The 18,664-nt window shown below is 33.5% G+C and overlaps 1 protein-coding gene across 1 annotated transcript in view; it reads left to right on the top strand.

Annotated features, from left to right (window-relative positions):
- The window catches only part of ATRNL1 (attractin like 1), a 573,257-nt gene that overhangs the window by 194,055 nt on the left and 360,538 nt on the right, over window positions 1-18,664 (top strand). Inside the window, exons 22-24 of the mRNA XM_033131140.1 lie at window positions 5,635-5,729; window positions 13,907-13,985; window positions 15,921-16,078. Of these exons, the coding sequence (XP_032987031.1) occupies window positions 5,635-5,729; window positions 13,907-13,985; window positions 15,921-16,078 (332 nt within the window). The remainder of the gene's footprint in view (window positions 1-5,634; window positions 5,730-13,906; window positions 13,986-15,920; window positions 16,079-18,664) is intronic.

Below are 18,664 nucleotides of genomic sequence, written 5' to 3'. Positions count from 1 at the left end.
TTATCGTTTTAAAGATTTTTATTAAAAATATAGCTAACATACAATATTATATTAGTTTCAGGTGTACACTATAGTTATTCAATGTTTCTATACCTAAAGAAGTGATCACCATAAGTCCAGCAACCATCTGACACTACCACTCTATCACAATATTATTGACTATATTCCCTGTGCTGTATATTAATTTCCCCTGACTTATTTGTTTTATACCTGGAAATTTGGACCTCCTATTCCCCTTCACGTTTCCCTCCACTTTTTAATTTTTCAATTACTGTTGACATTCAGTATTATTTTATATTAACTTCAGGTGTATAGCATAGTGGTTAGACATTTATATAATTTAAGAAGTGATCTTCCTGACTAGTTTAGTACCCACCTGGCACTATACATAGTTATTGCCATATTATTGACAATATTCCCTATGCTTTACTTTACATCCCATGACTATTTTGTAACTACCAATTTGTACTTCTTAATCCCTTCCTCTTTTTTCATCCCCCAACTCCCAACCTCCCCCTCCAATCTGGCAACCATCAAAATGTTTTCTGTATCTATGAGTTTGTTTCTGTTTTTTTTTGTTGTTGTTTTTGTTCTTTCGATTACATATATAAGTGAAATTACCTTGCCTCTGTCTTTCTCTATCTGACATTCTGCTCACAGTACCTTCCATGTCTATCCATGCCACCACAGATGGCATGAACCCATTCTCTTCCATGAGCTGAACAATCAATATTCTATTTTATATATGTCCCACTGACTCTTAATCCATTCTTCCATCGACAGACAGCCGGGCTGCCTCCACATCTTGGCCATTGTAAACAATTCTGCAGTGAACATATGGATGCACAGATCCCATCAAATTAGCATTTTGGGTTTCTTCAAATAAATACCCAGAAATAGGATTATTGGGTCCTTCTTTGTCTCTTGTTTTAGTCTATTTTGTCTGATATAAGTATTACTACCCTAGCTTTTTTTTTTTCCATTTTCATTTCCATGAAACGTTTCCATCTCTTTACTTTCTTTCTCTGTGTATATTTCAGTTTAAATTGAGTCTCTTGTAGTCAGCATATGTAAAGGTTTTGTTTTCTTATCCATTTAGCCCTCTTATGCCTTTTGATTGGAGCATTTAATCCATTTACATTGAAAGCAATTGTTGATAGATTTGTAGCTATTACCATTTTATTATTCATAATTTTTATTATTATTTTATTTTCATCTTAAAGAAGTCCCTCTAACATTCTTTGTAATACTGGTGTGGTGGTCATGAACTCCTTTAGCTTTTTCTTGTCTGGGAAGCTTTTTATCTGTCTTTATAGTTTAAATTATAGGCTTGCTTGGTAGAGTACCCTTGGTTGTAAGTTCTGACTTTTCATTACATTAAATATTTTCTGCCAATCCCTACTGCCTGCAAGTTTCTGTTGAGAAATCAGCTGACAATCTTATGGGGGCTCCCTTATAAGTTACTAGTGACATTTCTCTTGATGCTTTTAAGATTCTCTCTTGGTCTTTAACCCCTGCCACCTTAGTTATAATGTGTCTTAGTAAGGACCTGTTTGGATTAATCTTGTTTGGGACTTTCTGTGTTTCCTGGACTTGTATGTCTATTTCCTTCACCAGGTTAAGAAAGTTTTCAGTCATTATTCAAATAAGTTCTCAGTTTCTTGCTTTCTGTATTCTCCTTGTGGTATCTCTATGATGCAAATGTTGTTACATTTGATGTTGTCCCAAAGGTCTCTTAAACTATTCTCTTTTTTAAAAAATTCTTTTTTCTTTTTGCTGTTCCGATTGGGTGTGTCTGCTATCTTGTCTTCCAAATCACTGATTTGATCTTCTGCTTCATCTAGTCTGCTGGTGATTCCTTCTAGTGCATTCTTCATTTTAGTTATTATATTCTTTGCTTTTGACTGTTTTTTTTTTATGGTTTCTATGTCCTTTTTTATGCTCGTTATCTCTTTGTTGAAGTTCTCACTAAGTTCTTTGAGCATCCTTAGAACCATTGTTTTGAACTCTGTCTCTGGTAGGTTGCTTGCCCCCATTTTGTGTAGTTCTTTTTCACCTGTTCTTTCATTTGGAATGTATTTCTTTGTTTCCTCATTTTGGCTGCCTGTCTGTGTTTGTTTCTATTTGTTAGGTAGATCTTCTATATCTCCCAGTCTTGGCCAGGTGGCCTTATGTAGTAGGTGTCCTGTGGGGCCCAGTGACACAGTCTCCCTAGTCACTTGCTCTGGTTGCTCCAGGAGTGTCCCTTGTGTGGGTTGTGTGTGTCCTTTGTTATAGTTGAGCCTGGCACATCAGTTGAGTTGACACATCAGTGGGTGGGATTGGCCCTGAGGCTGACTGGCTGTAGTGTTTGGTCACATCCACAGCTTGTAGGTGCTATTTGGGGGTCTTACCCCACTGCATGGGATTTGCACCAGTGGGCTCTGGTGGCTTTTGAGACCACCCTTTGTGTGTGCCACTTGTGGGGCTAAGTGGGCAATGATCTACTGTGGTCTGAAGCCAACCTCCAAGTATGTTTGTTCTGGGGCCTCTTGGGAGAGCCTGTGTAGGCCCTGGTCAGCCATTGCCTGTGTCTGGCCACGAGCTGCCTGGTGGGAACTACAAAGTGATCCACAGTTGTTCACTGCCTGTGCTAAACCTGGAGGCACATGGGAGAGGCCACGCTGAGAAATGAGGATGGCTGTCACCAGTACTGGGCCTGAGGTAGCTCCACAGTAAGCCAGGATACCCCAAAGCCTGATGCCATCTGCTGGCTCCCTTAAGGTTCAGCCACTGATAAAGTCTCTGTGGTACATGAGTTGGATGAGGCAGGGTCTCAGGGAATCACTAGAGTGGGAGGAGGTGTGGTCACCTGGTTAATGTTGACTCTGGTTTGGTGCCAGTCCTGAGCCTGGAGCAGCTCAGAAAAAGTCTCAGAGCACACCAAAGCCAGTTTCGCTTGCCTGGGGCCCATGGACTCTGATAGTTTTCCAAGAAAGAGTACAATGCTGGAGGGTTTAGATGCTCACAGAGTAAGTGCTTCTAGTGGTACACGAGTTGCATCAGAATGGGTCCTAGCTGAGTCAGTAGGGCAGAGCAGAAGAGCTCACCAGGCCATTCAGATTCCATTTTGGCCTGTGTGTGGGTGGGCTCAACATAGGAAAGACAACGCCCACTTGCCAGCTGCATGGGAAGAGCACCCCTCATCAGGAAAATGTCCTCCAGCTCTCGCACTGACACCACACTCCTGCCTCTGATGTCATCGAGCCACCGTCCCTCTGCCCGAGGCCAGGATGAGTGCCTGGGAGTCAGAGAGTTTGTGCGCAGGCCATTTATGAGGACATTTGGGTTTCCCACAGCCTTCCGTCCCACCTGGATGGTTCAAATCCTTACTGTTTTTCACAGCCATATGTTGTGGGAGCTCCCCTTTCCGGCACCAGTATTCCAGGCTCGGGAGCCAGGAGTGGGGCTGGGGTCGCTCGCTCCTCCAGAAGTAACCTCCGCATCCAAGGTACCCTTCCTGATTATAACTGTCATGTGGAAGTTTGGGGCCAGGCCGTTTCACATCTCTTCCCCTCCGGCCAGTCTTGACATGGTTTCTTCTTTATATCCTTAGTTATAAAACTTTTTTTCAGCCAGACTACAGATGGTTCACCAGGTTGATTGTTTTATAATTTAGTTGTAATTTTAATGTGTTCACTGAAGGAAGAACATACAGTATTTATCTCCTCCGCCATCTTGGATCTCTCTACTACTCACTTTCTTAAACACTATGTTTACTTGGCTGCATAATACTAAATTCTGATTTGATTCCTATCGGTCTTCTTTGTGGGCTCCTCCTGAGCAGCTGTTTATTTCACATTGGTATGCCTCAGGGCTCATCCCTTAGACTTCTTTTCTATTTACAACTTGTGATTTCGTTTGGCTAAAGTGCTTTAAATGTAAAATACTGGTAATTTGCACATTGTTATCTAATAGACATGCTCTGGACCTGTACTCAACATATCACTTGCACATTCAATAAGTAACTCAAATTTAACTTCTTCAAAACTAAGCTCCTAATTATTCCCCAACTCCCAACGAATAAAACTTATTCTTACCCATCTCAGCTAATGCTGACATTATGCTTGCTCTTGGGTCTGAAAACTTTACCTGTTTTTCTTTCAAATGCTGCGTTTGTTTTCAGCGAATCCTGTTTGTTTTCACCTTCCAAATGCATTCCATGTATTTGACCTCTTTTCTTGTCCTCCATGGCTACAACCCTTGCCCATCAACCCATGCCTGTATTCTTGCCACAGCCTCTTTACAAGAATCACAGTTAATGCTTGTTCTTTCTTTGAGGTTTTGTACTTGTTACTCTGCCCGGATTACATTTCCTCTACTAAACTCCATGGCTTACTATCTTTGATCTTTTAATGTTCCTTCTCAAAACTGTAAGCACACTTATATTCCAACGGCAGTTTCTCTCCTTTTCACTGGTTTGTTATTATCTAAGACATATCATCATCTTTTGTACTATATACTTAAATTATTTATTAATTTTCGTTGTGCAACTAATAGACTATAAGTTGCATGAATATAGAAAATTTTATTTTTTATCTCCAGTGCCTAGAACAACAATGGCCCATTTAATTTTCTGGCAGTCAAATGAAAATAGGAAATATGGCCATTGTATAATTCTCATTATCATGTATAAGGATGCCTATAAATTCGTAGAAACACAAAGTATTGCCTTACACTAAGTTATACAAGAAATACATTGAGTGGATCTTGTAAAGTATATGGTAAGCGACATCAAGGATGAAACCTTGATATTTTTAACAGTAAGTCCAGTGATATTATTCTTATCTTTACTTTTTGTTTTAATAGTGTTTAGTTGCTGAGGGCATAACGTGAAAGGTCTGTATCCCCAAAATAGAAATCTTCCATTTAAAATAATTTGAAATCTTTTTTCATAAAGGTGGCAGTTTAATATTATGAGTACTACTTCACTCTTGGGAAGCTACTCATGACCTATCACATTCAAGGGATTCACCTTGGTTTCAGCATTATACCTGGACAAAATTAAAAATTATTTACCCCGGTGTTCTCTTCATCAGTTGTTAATGAGAGTCACTTTTGTAGAATGATATTTACCACAGTCATTTTAAAATTACTAAAAGTAAAAGTTACTACAATAATAAAGGAATAAATAATTTAATTATAGTATACGATGAAATATTATTTAGCTATTAAAAATCATTTTTTTCAAACAATTTTGAATTTATGATAGTAGGACATCAAAATGTCTGCAGGTCTATCTACTTAACAAAATTTTAACTGGAATAAAATGCACCAAAATGTGTTCTGTATTTTTCTCTAGTTGTAAGATTACAGATGACTTGTATTTTCTTACTTTTGTATGGTTTTCAGAATGTCTACAATATTCGTAGAGCTTTTATAATGACAGCAGAAGTAATACATTTTAAAGAATTAAGCTTTCTTCATATCTATATTTTGCTTAATGACCAACTTTATATATTTTCTAGTCTTAAATAGGCCATTAATAATTAATGAATAATTTTCAATGCTGATATACAATATTTTTTCACCTAACTTTTGTTTATCAAACAGTTTTTAAAAATACACATCAGTATTGTATTTTTTCCCCTACAGACAGTCTTTTGATTGACTATCAGTTCACCTTCAGCTTATTACAGGAGGACGATCGCCACTATACTGCCATTAACTTCATAGCAAACCCAGAACAGGTGAGAAGATAATTTAACTTGTATAATATTAATTTAACAAGATAATTTAACTTGTATAATATAATAGTTATATTTATATGAAGGGATACAACTTTTTCATCATATTTCATTGTAACTTTTACCTCTTAGAATTATCACACTGTAGGGGTTTTGTAGAATGATTAATCCTGTTAATATTCTTCTTTTCATAAAACTTAGGTGTCCTTGTGAGGCAGAGACTTCGTGAGTTCGATATTTCAGATATTGTGAACAGTCCTACAGTTTAAGCAATATATTATTTCTATGAATTTCTATTAATATTTCTATTAATAACTTTTAAACACAGTGTTTATGTTTATAATTATGCTTGTAAACTAGGAGTAGTCTTATTTGAAAATAATACTCAACATTTAAAACATGCTATAATACTGTATATATTTTCTTTTTCTCTTACACCATTACATAGTAAGTTTTCATCGTCATTTTTCTAAATCCAAGTTATATGAATTCTGGCTTGTTTTTTCCTTAATTATTTTTATTGGTATAGAACATTATGTAAGCTTAAAGTGTACATATGTTGATTTGATACATTTATATATTACAATGTATTTCCCATCATAGCATACAGCTAACACCTTTGGCATGTCACATCGTTATCATTTCTTCTTTGTGGTGGGCATAATTAAAAGCTAGTCTCTGAGCACCTTTGAAGTTTATAATACAGTATTGTTATCTATCATCACTGTGCAGTGCATTAGATCTCTAGGATTTATTTGTCTGCTGGTTGGACGTCTGTGCCCTGAAACAACATCTCCCCAATTCCCCCACCGCCTCAGCCCCTGGGAACCACCATTCTGCTATGTGGTTTCACAAGTTCGGCTTTTTTGGAGTCCACACAGAAATGAGATCATACAGTATTTGTCTTTCTCTGTCTGACTTAACTCACTGAGCGTAATGCAATGCTATCTTTAAGCAACTTACCACATCAGTGATATAATTTTATAAGTTTATGAAGTTTAAATGTATGAAAGATTAATTGTGAACATAAGATCAAACTATAAATCCTAGAAAAGTCTCTAAGTTGGTTTAAAAATAACACACGCATATTGCTATCCATTTGAGACTTTATAAAGTTAAACAAAAGTCCAGGGGATGGAAATGCCAACCTTATAGTTTATTTCGATAGAATTTTAGTTCTTTTGAAACTGAAAATAGCTCTTTCTAAATGAACATGTTTTGTGAAATATTAGAATTACTCTTTTTTGTTTATTGTGGTTATAACATTTAATGTGAGATTTCTCTGTTAACAAGTTTTTAAGAGTATGATACAGTGCTGTGAATGATAGGGACTATTTTGTACAGCAATCTCTAGAACTTGTGTTGCATAACTGAAACTATATCCATTATACAACTTCCGATTTTCCCCTCCCCCCCGGCCCCTGGCAACTATCGTTCTACTTTCTGCTTCTGTGAGTTAGACTATTTTAGATGCTTTATATAAGTAGAATCATACAGTATTTGTCCTTCCGTGACTGGCTTATTCCCTTAGCATAATGTCCTCCAGGTTCATCTGTATTATCACATACAGCAGGATTTCCTTTTTTTAAGACTGAGAAATTGAGATATAATTGACAAATTACATTATATTAGTTTCAGGTATATAACATAATGATTTCATATCTGTATGTATTGTGAAATGACGACCACATAAGTCTAGTAAAAATATCCCTCACCTACATTGTTATAAAAATATTTTCTCGTGATGAGGTCTTTTAAGATTTATTCTCTTCGCAACTTTTAAATATACAATACAGTATTATTAACTATAGTCACCATGCTGTACATTATATCCAAATGACATTTATTTTATAGCTAGAACTTTGTACTTCTTAACCACCTTCACCCATTTGCCTACTCCCTCTTCGCCACCCCTGCCACCACCAATCTGTTCTCTGTATCCATGAGCTTGGGTTTTTGTTTTTGTTTGTTTGTTTTTGATTTTTTGTTTTGTTTTGTTTTTTAAATTCCACATATAACTAAGTCATAGGGTATTTGTCTTTTTCTGTCATGCATATTGTTGTAATTAGCAAGATATCCTTATCCTTTTGTTATGATTATACGATTTTATGATTTTTATGATTATACTTTTTTATGGATTATATTGTATATATCCATTCATCTATCAAAGGACACTTTGGTTGCTTCTATATCTTGGTTATTGTAAATAATGCTGCAGTGAATATGTGGATGCATACAGCTTTTTGAGTTAGTGCTTTCGGTTGTTTTGGACAAATACCCAGAGTAGAATTGCTGTGTTACATGGTAGTTTTATTTTTAAAATTTTGAGAAACCTCCATACTGTCTTCAATAGTGGCTGCACTAATTTACAATCCCACCGATAGTGCGCATGGGTTTGTGTAAATAAGATTTCTGCCCCTTTCTCTTGTGCTCCTCTTTCTGGAACTCTCATAATGCACATATTCATTCTTTTGATGGTATCCCATAAGTCTACTAGGCTTTCATTACTCTTTTTCATTCTTTTTTCTTTTTGCTCTTCTGACTGAACAATTTCAAATGATTTACCTTCGAATTCACTGATCTTTCTTCTGTCTGGTCAAGTGTGTTATTGAAGGTCTATATTGAATTTTTCAGTTTAGTTATATTCTTCTGGTCCAGAATTTATCATTGGTTCTTTTTTATGATTGTATCTCTGTTGGTATTTTCATTTTGTTCATGTGTCGTTTTCTTGATTACATTTAGTTCTCTTTCTGTGGTCTCTTATCATTCCCTTTTAGCTTCTTTAATACAATCATTTCGAATTCTTTGTCAGGCAATTCTAGAGCTCCATTTCTTTAGGGTTAGTCACTGGACATTTACTCTCTTCCTTTGGTTGAGTCATATTTGCCTGATTCTTCATTTTCCTTGTAGCTTGCATTGGTGTCTGTGTATTTGAAGAAATAGCTACTTCTTCCAGTCTGAGTGGCTTCAAAAGGGAAAGACCTTCGCCAGTCAGCCCAGCTAGAGATACTGGGAGCATCACACCTTTTCTATGGATGATTATACTCTACTCTTTTTCCTTCCTGGGGGAGAAGTCTCAGGGTTGTATGCTCTTTCTTAGTCTTGCAGAGCTACACTGACCTCAGTAAACTGTTCACCCCTTTTCCCAAGGGTAGTGCGCTGAAAGGTCAGGATGTTGGTGGCACATTGAACTCCTTTCCCTCCCTCCTCAGAGAGAAGTTTTAGGGTTATGTACCTTCTCTTAATTTCACAGAGCAATGATGGCCGTAGTGAGCTGTGCACCCTCTTCCCCATGAGCAGTGCACAGAAAATCTAGGATGTTGGATGTATGTCCCATTCCTCTCCCTCCCTCTTGGGGGAGATTTCTCAGGATTGTATGCCTTCTCCCAGTCTTGCTGCTTAATGTTGGCTGCAGTAAGCAATCTACTTATTTCCTTTGTTTTTAGCTGCCATCTGATGTCTGCACTATGTTTGTTCTCTCAGAGTTCTGGGGTCTTTTGGGTAGTACCGTGAAGGCCAAGGATGTTGGATGCATGTTACGCTGTCTTTTTCCCCTGAGGGATAAATTATAGGCTGAGGTGATATCTCTGATTCTGAGTTATGCTGGGGGAAGATTGTGGTGATAGATAGTGGTGATGGCTGGAGTAAGGGCTTATGTGGGTAAAGTGAAATTGCTCTTCTTACCCGTTATGATGTGACTATCCTTGGTTTTGTATTCATCTTTGGTACTGCTACTTCCTAAGTGGACTTTGGTCCTCTCATATAGGTATTTCGGTCCACATGTCATCTTTAAATCGGTGTTTTTATGGGGGATGAGGGCTAATATTTCCTATTCTACCATCTTGCTGATGATACTCTTTATTGCTGTATTCTTATTATATAGTAATCATTCTTATCAAATCCATATGTATTTTAATAGTTTTTTAAATAGGTGAAAACGCAAAAAGTGTTTGACATTTGCTAGCTTCTGTCCTCTAAAATATTTTATTGGACTTGCCAACAAGTAATATGATTTCTTAAATTTTCCTTTTCTAGTAAAATAGGATCTCTTCTTACAAAAAATGCAGCAGTTCATTTTATGTTGCTCTTTATTCTTTAGATTTTAAGGAATGGGTATATTCTTGGGAATACGTTTAATGCTTTGACTTTGAAGTAGTGATTTTTAAAGATGTTTCAAGTATAATCCTCTCTTCACTGATATGTGTTTTTATAAAGACATATTAAAAAATATGTCAGAAACTGCACTCATCAGTGTGATACAAAAGTTCTCATAAGTGCATTATAATCACTATTGACTTCTTTTTTATTCTGGTAATATAGGCATGGGATAAAATTTATTACTCTAACCATTTTTAGGTGTAAAATTCAGTGACCTTAAGTACATTTACAAAGTTGTGCAGCCATCACCACTATCTATCACCAAAATTTTTCATCGTTCCCAACAGAATCTGTAAATCCATTAAGCAGTGGTTCCCCATTCGTCTCTTCCCTCCAGGCCCTGCTAACCTTTAATCTACTTTCTGTCTCTCTGAATTTGTGTGTTATCGGTACCTCATGTGTAATCATACAACATTTGTCTTTTTGTGTCTTGCTTATTTCACTTAGCCTAATGTTTCCAAAGTTGATCCATGATGTAGCATGTGTCAGAGTTTCATTCTTTACCATTGGCTTCTTAAATGTTTAATAGTAATTATAAACTTGTAGAGTTTTTTTGAGGGTATAAGAAACTTAATATAAGTGGGTTATCTGACTCAAAATGTGAATGTGAATAATATTCCTCCCCATTATTATCCATAGTGTCATGCACATAGGTCCAGATTAGCCATAATTCTAGTTTGCTTCTCTCTTGACTGTCCTCTCCTTCTTCAATTTCCAGTAATCCTCGAGTGCTTCCAAATGTCACAGCTTTCAGTTTTACTTTCTACTGTCTTGTCCAACTGAAGCCAATAGCCAGACACATGTTCTTTGAAAGTGTAGGATGCTAAACTATCATGAGATGCCATGAAGAATGCTTATAACATTGTTATATATAATTTATCATTATCATTTTTAGTTAAAGAGTTATTCAACATAGCGCAGTTTCTGAAATCATGGAGTATTGATCAGGGCTTCCTACTAATCCTACAAAAATAAATAATAAAAAATAGTTACCTTAATTATTTCTGCATTTCATTCATTTTGACAATAGATTTAATTCTAATCTATTATACATCACTTCTAGCCAGTGCTTTCATGTGAACCATTTCTGGAGTAGTTTCCTATATAACATGATCTTGCCTAATTTATCCACATCTAATCAACCATGTTCTAAATGACTAATTTTGTCATTTACTATGGTAATTACAATATTGCTTCTTTCAGTGCAGCATTGTTTTGTCTTGACCTTCTATGCATTTTATAGGATTTTAGTTATGGTACCACATATTTTAGTAATGCCTAATCTTGGAATTGATAGAGCATGAACTAAAATTTCAAGAAGAGTTTTATTGTTTTCTGTATCAATTGGAAATTTTTATAACCTTTTTAGCAACAACAGCAGTTATTCTCATCTATTCTCCTGTACCCAAAATGAAACACATAATCATAAAGATGTGATATCAAGATAAAAATGAGTTAAGCTTTCTTGAAAAAGAAAGTCCACTGTTTCTACCTTACTTTGTTTTTATAAAAAAGAAACTGTTTTTGAATCACTCATTAATAATAAACAACTCTTCTCAGATGTTGGCAAGCATGCCCTCTTTCTAGGTCCCCAGGTGAAAATGAAGAAGAAGAAAAAGAGGAAAAGAAGACATCCTGTTTCATTAGACCTAATAATATCAACAATACTACCGTTAGCAGCAGTATGGGTTGTAACCATGCTGTTTTTCAAGAAATTATCTTGTTTAGTGTTCACAATTCTCTAGGGTGGTCATCACATCTCCATTTTAGAGATGAGGAAACTGATTTTTTAGGAAGGACAAGTAGCTTTCCCTAAACCAATCCGCACATGTGTTAGAGCTAAGATTTGAACCCAAGGTCATCTGACTAAAGAATGCATACTGTTCGTTAATTAATTTCATTGCCTCATGAACATGATTTAATGAATATGAAGCAGTAATTGATTTTTAGGTCTGGTTAGTTCATTCTGATGACATAAATCAATATTTGTTACCAGAAATGTTTCTTCTTCATTCAACATTATATCCCGGGGCTGCCAAAAGAAAATGTATACAAGTAGACACTTTGGTCAGTGTCGCTCAAGCAGTAGTTTGCTGTAATCAGAAGAGTCTGCACGCTGATGGTAACCACTTTGAGCACCTCTTGTAACTGCAGAAGTCAAACGTGACTTGTATTCATCTTTTGTTATTGGTATATATTGGTTTATATATATGTATATATACAATTTATATTTATATATACAATTTTAATACATTTTTCCTTTCTTAAAATGTGTATACATTTTTTGGTACTCTCTGTATATGTTGAAATAGATGTTGCTTACCAGACCTGAGCAATATAATGTATCGAACAGACCTATTAACGTGCTTACATGAAAGCATTTTGTGTTTATTACTAGAGTCATTAGTAGTGACATTATCTTGAATCCTTGTCAGATGTTTTTACTCATATTATCAAAGAAGTAGGAAGGTCTCAAGAAATTTGACGTTTTTGCGGTACATATTGTGGAAGGTGTCTCAACAGTTTATCAATAGAACTCAGTAAGTTAGCTTCCTTCTTACTTTCACGGTCATTTATGAGTATGACTTGATAGATAATGCAGTATCCTTTTGAAATATTATATGTATTTAATGGCCCAGGCTTTCTTTTCCTTTGATTATTTTGAATTCTCAGATGCTCTCTCTGCAGTGTTAACGAGCACTACCCTGAAACATCTGTATGACAATCATTCAACCTCATTATAATACAAATTTTTCATGTTTTTTTGAGATGACTGTGCTTCTTGAATCTATATTTCTTCCTTGAAACTGTGAAGAGAATGCCTTCTCATAGTTATGGAAAATTACTAATAATTTTTCTTACAGACCCAGCTGTCACATTATGGCGATCATTATGAATAGATGCTATGTGGAGGTGAAAACTTAGTTCTTAGTGTACCTTTTAAGTAAGATGACTACCACACATCCTCCAGCAACTGTTGCCTTTTGTGGTGCTCCTTCTTTCTACTCCTGTCCATCAAGGAAGGACCATGTCCTTTAGTCAATTTTCCTTTAAGCCTGTTAACATTAGATATGGGGAGCTTAATTGCTTACAGACTTGTTTTCTTGAAGAGCCACCTAGAAAATTAGGGATGTATTTTCTATTGGCTTACCTGCTTTATCTTGTTTAGAAAAAAATAGTAACATGAAGTAATTTATTTACTTATTTTTCAGTAGCCAGGTCTCACCTAGTAGTATAGCTCTTTGTAAGGTCTTTGCATATTTAAAACACAGCACAACACACTCAATATCTGAAGCTAAACCTATTCGATATAACTATCATTCTTTGTGTTTCTGCAGGACTCAATAGTTATAATCATATGTACTTTCTCTTTCTCATTTCTTGGAGTAAGATAATAAATAATATTTAAATAAATCTTTTAGACATTTTTTCCCTTGAAATTAAATGGAAAGGGTCTGTACTCTACTAATGAATAACAAGAAATAGGCCAACTGACATAAATTCTTCAGTGTTCCTCTGTACAGATGTTTAAATGATGTGATCTCCTCTCTTTTCATAGGAGCCTCATTATTTTTACCTGAAATTTTAATTTAAATATCTTAAGCATTTTTTAACTAGAAAAAGTATATATAGTAATACAATATGCAACCAAGTCTTTCAACGAAACAGTCATATAATGCTGTAAAATTATTGGACTAACCCAAACTTGTATCATTTAAATTTTAACTACAGATAAGCAAAGAAAATTAAAGTACAAATATTGAATTACAGTCGCCTCCGCTTTACACACAGAAAGCCAAATTTTAGTAGAGAAGATAAATGGGAATTTTAAATCTACCTTTGAATCTATCATACATATTTTTTTTATTAAAAGAGTACAATTGACATCTAGTTATTCAGTTGAATGTTGATGTAATGTTTAGAGTTTGAGAAATAATAGCATGGGCATAATTAAAACATTGAACATATGTGTCTAGTATAATTTGATTTTTTTTTAACCTTAATATTTTCTTTCTTGGCAGTCAAACAAAAATTTGGATATTTCAATTAATGCATCAAACAACTTTAATCTCAACATTACATGGTCAGTCGGTTCAACAGGTAAGAGAATTTTATTGGCATGTGCGTTTCACATCTGTTTGTATATAGAAGGTGTTTAACATGACCTTTTACTATTAATTTAAATAATTGAAATTAAAAATAATATTATATACCCAATCATTGTGCTATTTCAAGTAAAAATAAGTAGCATTATAAATAAAACTTCATTACTCTGTTAAATTTCTCCCTTACTCAATTAAAATCAGATAGGTAACAAATTTTGTATACTACTTAATTTTTTAAATGGCTGTATTATGAATTGCTGATTTTAATTAACATGATTTTTTTAATCTAAAGAGACAGATTTCAATTATTTGATTCACTATTGAAACTATAAATTTAATTATTAAACTTATATTGATATAAAACAACAGAATTCTTCAGTGAATGATGGTAAACTAACAACTTATCTATTACTTTCAAACTTAGAAATATACCCTTTCCACCCTTGTCAGCTTTGGTATTGAGAGAGGGTAAAAAGAACGTAAGCCTACACTTAATGTGTCTTCCATAATAAGGTTTATAAGTTGAAATTGTTGACGTCTAAAAAGTATAACTAAGAAGTACAAATGTATATGTTGGATTTTGCAAAAGCTCACATGTTTTATATTTACATTTTAGGAAATTCCTCTGCTTTCTGTTTTCTATAGCAAAGATAAACTATTGCATAAAAGTACTGGAAACTTTTTTTCATGAAAGTATTCCATGTTTGATTTTTTAAAATAAAATTATTATGCTATTTTAATATGTAGGGTCATGAAAACATAGAATTCAAGAGTGATGAGGTCTTTTCTTTGGTGTTCCAAAACCTATGTTAAACATGTGTCAAAAATGAGGAGTTCAGGTAAACATATAGATATTTTGTTAAAATAGTGCAAACATATAGTAAAATCTCAGCACCATGAGTTTCATTAATTAAGAATTCATGATAACTTGAATAGCTAATTTGAAATTTACTTCTATGTAATAAACTGGCTCTATAAGAGTTTTAAATTTTTCAACAAAAATGTATAAAACCTCTGTAATCACTTTAGAACACTGATTTTAGTATGCAGGAAATCACTTGGAGCTTTCGGTACCCAGAATGAAATGTCAGAAAATTTTATTTATCAGGTTGGGAGATAGGGTCAGGAAATCTTTTTTAAAAAAGCATCCAAGACAATTTTGGAATAATGATCAGTTAAAAATTAATTCAGCTGCTCACTATACTAATTGTAATTATTTTTACTGTTTGTTAAGGGGGAGGGCTTGGTAAGATTGTTGGAAATGCTTTATTTCATTTAGTTAATTTCAATAAACATTTATTGAGTACCCAGTATTTGTTTAACTAATTGAGCATTTAGCTCATGTTTTAAATTATAGCCTCCTCCCAGTTTATTCAAAGTAGTGATGGTTCAGTTTGCAATAAGACAAATAAACTGTTTTTCCCCCATTTTTTAATTCAGTTGAGACATGCTAAATATGGCCTGATTTATTTTGAAAGGCCCTGGGGAATAGTAAATAGAAAAGAACTCAGTGTCTGGAGCCAAATATACCTGAGATCCGAAGAGGAATTTACCTTTCAGTAGCTATAAACTTGAGGCAAGTGCTTTAATATTTCTGACACTTAAGTTTTAATTAGAAAAATAGGGATGGAACACCTCTGGAATAAAATTATTATTAGAAAAAAATATCTAAGCCAGTGCCTAGTACATAGCACAAAATCAGTGGTATCAGTTTTCAAAATAATTTTTATACTAAATCTATTTCATTTTATTTGTGACATCTTATTTTTTCTTGTCATTCTAAATTGTAAACATGAGTTTATTTTGCTAATTATGTTCTTATAAGTACAGTTATAAAAATAAGTGGGTATGATATATGTTTTTAAGTTCATAAAGATCTCTATTTCCTAATATGTATTATTTAATTTTGTTGTTATTATTTACATTTTAGCTGGAACAATATCTGGGGAGGAGACCCCTATAGTTTCCAAGACTAATATAAAGGAATACAGAGATAGTTTTTCCTATGAAAAATTTAACTTTAGAAGCAATCCTAACATTACATTCTATGTGTACGTCAGCAACTTTTCCTGGCCTATTAAAATACAGGTAAGTGTTAATAGTATTAAATCTAGTGACCATTGAGTATTTTCAGTACAAAAAGAATGCTATTTCTTTCCAAGTGATGAAATAGATTTCTTTGTTTTGAACAATATGAAAACACGTAAGGACCCTTGATAAAAAGGGTACATGAACGTCTGTGATGATTAGTGTTTCCATAATAAACATTCATACAAATAATATTGAGTCAACCAAAAAATGTACTAATTTTTAGTGAAAACATATATTCTAAAAAATGTATCAAACTTGAAATAACTCAAATATTTGGGTTTTCTGATTTATTATATACTTTAACTGAGGGTTAAGTAGATAAACTTTTCTTACAACCCCACTTGAAATTACTTGCTGTGTTTAGTGATCTCATTGTTGCTTTATTATATACTCAATGTAATTTAAATTTTCATTAAAAATTTAGGATTAGCAGTACTTAACAGTTCTTTAAGACCCACTACATCTTATTGTTGATATCTTTATCTAAGGTATATATGTGTTGTACGTTTCATTGTTTAGTGATAAGCTGCTAAAGGCTTCAGATTTGTTGCTAGGAAATATTTCAGATGTTCTTTATATCTTGAAATGGTCAAAATTGATGTTCTTATGCTTTTATGAAAGAAAAGCCTATGTTTTGTAATATTGGGATTTGTTCATTCATTCTTTTATGATTGTTTGATTAGATTGAATTCAAACTAGTTTTTTGAATGCCTCATATGTGACAAGCCTGGTGGTAGGCCAGTTTGTTTTAACTTTTTTTTTTAAATATGCAGTTCATTCCTTCTTTTTATATTAATAAATGAAAGCTTATGATCTGTGAATAGAAATTTTGAATGTTTTATTTATATTAATTTCTGTGTGATTTGTGGGAGGATTGCATGATTTTTTAAAATCATGTTTACTGGAGAAATTCTTTCTCCTTATTTATAAGGTTGACTTAACATCTAAATTAAGGAAATTACTTAAGTGTTCAAGAATATTAGTACAAATTACTACTCAGTAAATAGTAATGGAAATTAACTTGACAGATTTAGTTCTTCATTGTATAGTGATTGATTTAGATGCTAATACAGTCAGAAAATGCCAGAAATATTTTCATATAGTTTTTAAAAATTTTGACATTGAGGATGCTGGACGCAACATTTTATTTTCTAAGATTTATACTGAAATATTAATCAGATTTCACTTGGTTTATTTAAATTATGATTGAAGGAGACAAAAGGGATCATCTATAGAGCTTATTAAATAGCAATTATAATTGACATAATTGTTGTTTTTTAATTGTTTCATGCCCTTTATTTCTTTGTTATCTAATTTTATTTTATTTTTAAGCAAATTACATAATTACTTTAGAATGCGCATGAATATTTAATGGTTAGAAACTAATTTTCTGAACAGGATTTTCTTTTGAGAGCCATATTAGTAATATGTTCAGGATGCCAAACCAGAATTTGTGTAATAAAGCTGAAATATTCCACTCTCTCAAAATAATAAAATGTGGAAAGTAACTGTGACGGTCAAGATAGATAGAGCCTAGTTTCTACTCCGCTTAAAATCTTTACGTTAGTCATGAGGAATCTGCTACATTAAGATATATGAGTGTGTATCATTTTTTTAGGACTATAATAAACTTTTAATTATTAAACATAAAATAGTAAAATTATTTAAATTGAGATTTATTTGCTAATAGAACTGACTTATATTAATTGATTTTTGAATATTTAACCACCCTTGCTATTCAGGGATAAGCTCCACTTGGTCATTTTGCATTATTTCCTTTATATGTTGTTGGATTTGATTTGTTAAATTTTTGTTAAGAATTTTTATACTTATGTTAATGAGGGATATTAGTCTGCAGTGCTCTATTCTTATAATCTTGTTTGATTTGGTATCATGGCACTGCTGGCCTTATAAAATGAATTGGGACATTGTCCTTCCTCTGTAATTTTCTGAAAGAATTTGTGTGGAGTAGATATTATTTCTTTCTTAAATTGTGGTAGAATTCAACATTGAATGTATTTGGACTTGTCATTTTCTTTTTGGAAGACTTTAAGTGCAAATTTAATTTTTAAAAATACATTTAGAGCTTTTCTGGTTAGTATTTCTTCTTGAGTGAGCTCTGTCAGTTTGTGTCTCTCATTTTTGTCTCTCCCATTTCATCTAATTTGTAGAACTTTTTGGCAAAAGAGTAGTAATAATTTTCATATATTATTCAGTGATATCATCTCTCTCATTCCTAATATTGGGAATTTGTTTCTCCTCTTTATTTGTTTTTCTTTTCTTGACAAGCCTGGCTAGAGAGGTATCAATTTTATTGATTGTTTTTTCCTCAAAGAAACAGATTCTTTTGTTTATATTCTCGATTTTTTTTTTATTTCATTAATTCCTTGTCTTTAATTATTCCCTTTCTTTTGCTTACCTTGACTCTTCTTTTTCTGGTTTCTTAAGGTAAATGCTTTCTAATTTCCTTTTTTATTTTCTCATTGATCTATGGATATTTAGAAGTGGGATATTTAATTTCCAACTGTTGGGAGAATTTCTAGGAATGTTTCTGTCACTTATCTCTTACTTAATTCCTGTTAT

This window comes from Rhinolophus ferrumequinum, chromosome 16 (genome assembly GCF_004115265.2).
Source record: "Rhinolophus ferrumequinum isolate MPI-CBG mRhiFer1 chromosome 16, mRhiFer1_v1.p, whole genome shotgun sequence".
Taxonomy (NCBI): Eukaryota; Metazoa; Chordata; class Mammalia; order Chiroptera; family Rhinolophidae; genus Rhinolophus; species Rhinolophus ferrumequinum.
The sequence above is the reverse complement of the archived record's forward strand: the minus strand, read 5'-3'. Positions and strand labels throughout refer to the sequence as shown.